This window comes from Aptenodytes forsteri, unplaced genomic scaffold (genome assembly GCF_000699145.1).
Source record: "Aptenodytes forsteri isolate BGI_AS27 unplaced genomic scaffold, ASM69914v1 Scaffold184, whole genome shotgun sequence".
NCBI lineage: Eukaryota > Metazoa > Chordata > Aves > Sphenisciformes > Spheniscidae > Aptenodytes > Aptenodytes forsteri.
In genome coordinates this window covers 3,657,062-3,664,522 of record NW_008796078.1, presented here as the reverse complement: position 1 = coordinate 3,664,522, position 7,461 = coordinate 3,657,062, and the positions used below count along the sequence as shown (strand labels likewise).

General features: G+C 36.0%; 1 protein-coding gene across 1 annotated transcript in view; it reads right to left on the bottom strand.

Moving 5' to 3' along the window:
- Positions 1 to 1,129: 1,129 nt before the first annotated feature.
- Positions 1,130 to 7,461, bottom strand: part of CUNH3orf58 (chromosome unknown C3orf58 homolog) — a gene marked incomplete at its 5' end in the record, with an annotated part of 19,479 nt that continues 13,147 nt past the window's right edge. The window contains 2 exons of the mRNA XM_009286732.1: positions 1,130 to 2,621; positions 5,327 to 5,630. Coding sequence (XP_009285007.1) covers positions 2,290 to 2,621; positions 5,327 to 5,630 — 636 coding nt within the window. The remainder of the gene's footprint in view (positions 2,622 to 5,326; positions 5,631 to 7,461) is intronic.

Here is a 7,461-nt window from a genome sequence, read left to right as displayed (position 1 = left end):
TACAGAACCACCTCGAGTAGTAACCAGAACTGGCAGTGTTTATTTCTTTTACTACTTTAACAATCATACTCCAGTCGCTCATTGGGAAACGTGGTAGATGTTTAGAAATGAACTTTAGTGAGTCAAGGCTTTTATGGTAGGGTAGTTAGGGTAGTATTACCTAGTCTGAGGGTTAGCCTATTTTCTTCAAATAAGTGGATTTTATGATGAAAAATAACATGAAACTTCTCTGACAGCTTGTGCCAGAGCGAGCATGTAAAACAGTTTTCAAATGCGGGGAGGGGAGAAATGAAAACTAAAAGCTGCATTGGGCATTCTAACTTCAGAAAAGGAGACAAGGGACTGGGAGCAAGTGAGGACTACACAGGCAAAGATGACAAAGTGAGAATTTCGAATTCTAAAGTATCCTTAATATAGTCATCTAAGAAATCAAAAAGCACTCTGCATCTTTATACGGCTCCATTTTTCGAGCTTTGAGAAAGAAGGGCCAGTCAGTGCGTTCGCTATTTTCTTCACCTTGCACTTGCAGCAATTTGGTAAAGCAACAGTTTCCATCAGGCTTTTGATGCAGTATGAGAGGCATACTAATTTTGCTCTTGAAAGTAGCACATACTACCTTGCTCAGAATTCTTTTTAGCTTGTACAAAATATTGGTTTATACACGCATTTAAGAAATGTTAGTTTCCTTCATTACTGTTACAAGAAGTAATACGCATACATTTCCTAAGAATATCTTTTTATGAATAAGACCTCAGGAAAATGAAGCATTATAGTAGTTGTAAAAAAAAAAATATAAATAAATAAATTAAAAAATAAAGAGTCTGCTTCCTGCCCTGCTTACATCAAGTCCTCACTTTAGCTGGTAAACCAAAAGATGAATATTCAGTAAACTCCGTTACACTTGAATTCAACAGAATTGGGAATGATGTAAAACAAACGGCTATTATTACTATTATTATTCAAATTATTATTATTCATTATTATTCAAATTAGGTTTTTCTGCTTGTATAAGCACATAGTTTTAGAAGTTTGTCAGAGAGTAACCAAGGACCACTGAAATTCGAATTTTGAGAATTATTAGCTTCACTACAGTGTAATTTTCCTTTAGTAAACTCCGTTACACTTGAATTCAACAGAATTGGGAATGATGTAAAACAAACGGCTATTATTACTATTATTATTCAAATTATTATTATTCATTATTATTCAAATTAGGTTTTTCTGCTTGTATAAGCACATAGTTTTAGAAGTTCGTCAAAGAGTAACCAAGGACCACTGAAATTTGAATTTTGAGAATTATTAGCTTCACTACAGTATAAGATTTTCCTTTACTATTTGTTTAGAAACTACTAAACAAAACCATTTTCTTTGGTTTATGCTTAACTACACTGGACTAGTTAATTTTTATTTTTAGTCAAGCTTCTATCCCCAATTTAAATTAATACAGATCTTTTTATTGTAGTCTCTCTCCAATTCTCAAATTACCTCTGTTAAAAATAAGAGTTCGGTCATACCGCGATTTCCTGCTAAACAGTCATATGTATATACTGGCATGAAGGGTAAAAGTTTTGTACAATAATTACATTAAGTGATATTTCCAATGGCAGAACTACAAAAGACATCAAATGAATGTTAGTTCAAATGACATTTGAGTTTATGATGATCTTAAAAAAAAATAAAAATACACAATGTCTAAGCATAGTAAAATACAGTGTAAACCCCCCTAAAATTAGACAGTAAACATGGGAATCCTGCACTCACAGTAGGAATGTACTGCACAGCATTAACATGAAAGCCCGTTAAATTTGAAACAATGCAGACAACTAGATTTACCTGTATGTAAATGACACTTCAGGGTGTTTAAACAAACACAAAAATGAGACAATGATGTCAGGAAAAAGGCCTTTAAAACAGGCCATCAAGTCTAACTTGACTTTCCAAGTAAAAACATCAGCTTCACAAAACTGTGACGCTAATGGAGTTTTATGTAAAGTACCCTTTGACACACAAGCTGTCAATTAAGCTATCACAGTCTTTTTTGACCTACTCCCTTTTAAACAGTTAGGGAGGAGAGTCAATAGTAGCTCAAGTTTTAATTCACTAAGTACCTTCTCTGTTTGCAAAGGAACATTATAACACCATAAAATTATATTTTTATGGTATTTAGAAAACTGATAAACTAGGGTTGTTTTTTTTTAATTTTCTCTAATACGTAAGTTCAAAACTTCACTTTCTATGTGTCTTTGCAATAGTGTTTTAGCCAGTGTTGCAAAAAATTTTCACTGTGGACTACCTCACGTTGTTACTCAATTGTGCAAGGTATTCACGCAGTTCTTTTGCGGCTTGGAATCTACCGTATCGCTTCTTTGGGTTGGCACACTCATCCAGCAAGGCCTCGAGTCGGCCATCTTTGGCAATTTCAGCTGGGGGGTCATGAAGTAGTCCTCCAGAAGTGCCACGCCACGTGGCATGTCTTGATAAAAGGTTCTGACAAACAGCATAATAATTGTGGTCCACAGTGACACGAGCACAAAGAATCTCTTTCGAGAAGGACAGACAAGCTTCTTTATCACAGTCATCAAATTTGCTTTCATACCATACATCCCAGTTTTCAGGTTTATCTGTGAAATATAAGGAGACAGTAAAAAAAAAAAGTGAGGAGGAAAGAGCATGTGTGTGTCTCAATACAATCAGAAGCTCAATACACAGCAAACTGCCGATATTTAAACCATAAACCAACTCTGTTTAGATGAACTTTTAAATGTTCTAGTCTAAGATTGCATCTGACAGTTTGATATACCCTTCTGCTGAAATGGTCCTGGCAATACGAAAAATAAGGGAAAGAAAGAAAGAGGGTAAAATAGATAGCAAAGAGAGGGAAGCAGAAAAAACAGCACACTAAACGCATGAAATCTACAGTCATGCACATATCCAGAGGAAAAAAATGTAGTACAAACAAGTGCAAGAGAATGATTCACAGCTGAAGTGGAGAGAATAACAAACAAGCAACATGATTTATTTTAGCAACATAGATTTGGTTTCTCCAGTTGCCCTGGGAACTAATACTGGCAAGTGGTCTACCAAAGAACAAAACAAGAAAAAAAAACAAACCACCACATTGCAAAGTAATTGCCATAAACTTCTGAAACGTTATCTTCCAACCTCTTACTTTAGACATGGTAGTAACCAAGAAATGCATATAAAAAAGCAGATGCATTACATATAATCTTTGAAAAAAAAAAAAAATTCAACAAAACAAATGGCATTTACGTACAATTATAAACCCTTCTTTAATATATATTAAAAAGGTTATCAAAATTTGAAGGTGTAACTAGTGGCCGTGTCACAAAGCTTTCTTTAACTTAAAACCTGATTTATAGGAAATATCTTATACAATAATATGTAAAAGGTTACTAAGTGCGAGATCTCCTGAGTTATTACTTTTTTTTTTTTTTAGAAAACTTTCATCTTAAGTTTCTAGATTACTGCCAGCTTTGAGAAGAGGTCCTTACCATGGAGTCTCAGTTCTTTTAGCACTGTGATGTACAAAGAAAAATTTATCTGTGTTGTGTAGTCACTGAGCTGACTATCGGTCTACTCATTTATGGTGCACTGCAAGCCAGACTAGGAAAAAAGTGTACTGAGGGATGACTGCTAAAAATATAAAAATATGATGTAAAATTTGTACAATTACCAGCAAACTCGAATGGAAAAAAAAAAAACCACAGCAAAGGAGAACGGGAAAAAAGGACTTCAGCAAACTCAACTATGATACCCACATAGAGTGCAACTAGATATTACTGTACAGTGCAATGGGACAGAATGTACATATTCAAATACCTAAACAGGCATATTAATCACTCTAGACAGAGATTGTTTAATGACACTTTCCAGGAGATTAATGAAATCAGTATTAAATGTCAAGTTTATACAAAGACTCAGAACTTTCTTGTGTCCTCATTTGTTTTCTGTGTTCTTGATTAATTGTTAGATTACAAATCATGCAGCAAAATCCTAGTTAGATCCAAATTAGTCTGAGAATCGTAGACAACAGATGTAAGCGTGACCCTTTCAGCATTCAGCTTCTGCAAGATGCTACTTGCTCCTATTCCGTGTACACATCAACTTTTTCAGAGTTCATTTGGTCATCTTTGTGACTGAGCAATTCAGACATGCTCCAAAAGTCAGTCTTAAGTAATATTATTTTAAGAGGGTGGAAAAAAAAAAGAAAAAAAAAAAAAAAAGAAAAAGAAAGTTTGTGTGGCCCGTAAGTACTGAAGTAGATGTACTGGATTTCCAATACATTAAAAGGTTTTCTTAGTAGGCTCAGATAACTTTAATCTAAGCTGCTTGAGAACATATAATAAATCTGTTTTAAAAAAACAAACAAAAACCACCAAAACCAAAAACCCCACACCACAAAAAAAAACAAAACCCAAAAAACATACTTCCATGTAGAAAAGTGTGTGGATAGAAAATATAGTCTCAAAGTTAATTCAGCAGCAAAGCATATGAAGTCTATTTGCAAAGCTTAAAAAATCCATTCACCCAAAGCAAACTGGAATCACTTGGCCTACTGCCACGAACTTCGGCAGAATCTAGGGTTTCGTGTTCAACATCTCTAGCCCTTAGGTCTGTAAAGTTTTCCTTATAAGCTCAAAAGGAATATAAACCCATGTAATGCCACTTTGTCAAACATCTCTCCTGCTGCCACTGCTTTGAGCTTTTACAGTTGACAGATGAACAAATTTTCACTATTCCCATTTGGAAACAGCACTAAAATTACTCATTCCTTCAGTTCCATTATCACAGAGCACCTACCTGAACAACTGAACCAGAGGCAGGCCATGTAACTAAGGCGAAGCGGGCAGCAAGACTGTCTTGTCATTCACAGAAAACAGAATGCCAAGACTTCTGTCCTTACAGACATCCGGAAAAGACGAAAGGAACCTACCTCTCTCTCTTAGCTAAGGTAGACAAGTCAGTCAGCCCGTCTGTCTATCTGTCCATCTATCTGTACAAACCCGTCCAACGTCCAACCCTCTCCTCCCACTCCTACCTCTCCATTTAAACAGGATTACAGAGATTAAAAGTATATGTAAATCAAGTTCAGGTAAGCTCAACACTTCGTAAAATTGACAAATTGGTCAAGTTAATTAGTAGTCTACTTGCAGAAGAAAGCTAATTAGTTTGTTAATTAGTAGTCTAGTTATAAAGCCAACAAAATGGGTATTTAGCAACTACACATACTTTAAATACTGTGCTTGCAGAGAAAGAAGCAAGAGACATGGGGGGAGGGGAGGGGAAAGAGAGAGAAGAGACTTACTCTGTCTGATTAACCTTTTGTCTGCTACCAGAACATTTTCTGCATCTACAATGATAACTTTCCCGTCTCTCGGTCCAACTGCAAAGTTGTCAAAGCTGACATCAAGGAGGTAGAGTGCAAATTCAAAGTCATTATTTGTCAGCTGCTCAGCTATTTCCATTAATTGCCAGGCCAGATCCACTCGTTTCTCCCATGGTGCATTAAAGTAACTCCACAGCTCTTCTCCAACGTAATTGACAGCCACCATTCTTCCGCACGCTCCTAAGTACTTTGCGAATGGCCAACCCTCATCAGATGGAAAACTCTGTATATAAAAAGATTTTTTAAAAGTTTCATTAATACAAAACAGCTTAGATTTTAAAAGGCTGTTCAATAAAATTTAGGAGAGACACCTGTAAATACCCATCAACACGACATTTCCATATACTTCTAACTTTTGAAGGGAAATAAAAAACAACACAAAATATATTTATGTGAGCAAGAGGCCCTGCTGGACTACTAAAGGGAAAGATATATATTTTCAGATACACATGCACAATTCCACCAACTACCTTTTTCTGTTGGTGTTTTATACACATCTGTTGTACTAATGCAAGTGTACTTCCCACCAAGATAATTTTGCATCTGAAATTTTTAATTAAAACCAATTTTTTTAATAACCTAAAGGAAAACGCTTTAAAGTGACACGTCCTTCTTCCCGCCACCCCCCCTTCCCATTTTCCCCAGTTGATTGGATTCCTTTGAGGATCCTCTCACTTGAAGATCTCTCACAGAAAGGATTACAGAACAGATTAAGTTATAAAAGAAAGCTTAGGCTTTTTTATGCCTCTAGTACTCCTTAACAGTCTACCTCTTGATTAATTGCTACATACATACTCTGCGTGTTTATTACACACAGCCACACAACGTTTTCATCAAAAGTAAAATCTGTCTCCAATAGTAGCTTTCGTGGAAGTTAACATACTACAAGCAATTTAAAAAAAAAAAAAAAAAAAACCACAAAAAACCAAAAACACACCAGCATATTCTTCCTACTTCAGTTGTGCTGAATGTGCCCCAAGACTTCAATATGAACAGACAAGCATTTAAAAGGTATCCTCCATACTATGCATCAGGAAGAAACAATAAAAATATTAAGTTAAGAAGCCCCAAATGCATAGGAGTCAGCACTTTCTAAGAACACAACATACACTAATTTTAACAATTAGGAGACACCACGATGTGCACATGCTCCTTCCTCGTGCGCTACCTTGCTATCGTGTCACCAGAAGCAAATCGTAATCAATTCTGCAATGATGATGTAGCAAAGGTTTTACCACATGTGGGTTGAGCGGCTTGGTGGGTTTCAGTCTGAATGGAAGCTTTATACCTCCCTGGAATCCATGATGGTAGAAAATCTTTACAGTAAATCGAGAAAAGAGACGCTGGAAGGAAACACATCATGTAGAACAGATCTGAACTACGAGACCAGTCAGGGAAGAGGTGCCCAGCACTCACCCATCTGTGTATGTATCCCACTTAAAAAAAAATTTAGAAAAGTTAAGAGTGCTTACAAACCCAATCACCATAGCCTTAGAACCCATACCTCCCCTACAATAATCCTTAATTTTGCCTATGTCTGTGCTTCCTTTGATAACAAAGTTTTGATCATTTTATCTTAAGCACTAGGCATCAGCTGATGCTAAGCCAAGGTCAGAATGCTGATGTTGGTCAGAAACACTGGAAGCGCTGTAATACACAAGGAACTGCAAGCCAGATCTACCCCCAAGAATTAATACTTATTCTTGAAATGCAAAGAACAAAGTTAAAGCTATACTCAATTCACACACTAAGACCTCAAATTTAGTAGTAAAAAAACCCTGAAAAAATAAAAATAGATTTGCTTCAATCACGAAAAGGTTTACTGAAGCATATCAAAGCCCCTCTTATAGATGGGCAACACAAGTGCTTCCATGGTGCAACTTCTCCCAGCAATTCATAGGCAGCTACAATTCCTTTCTCACCCATTCTGAATCATCTGAAGAAGTACAAAACTATACAGAGGTGTCTAGGAAAAAGGAACAGTTATTACTGAGAGTCCAGACCACACTGCCTCCACCCCCCAAGAAAAAAAAAAAAAAAAAAAAAAGAAAAAA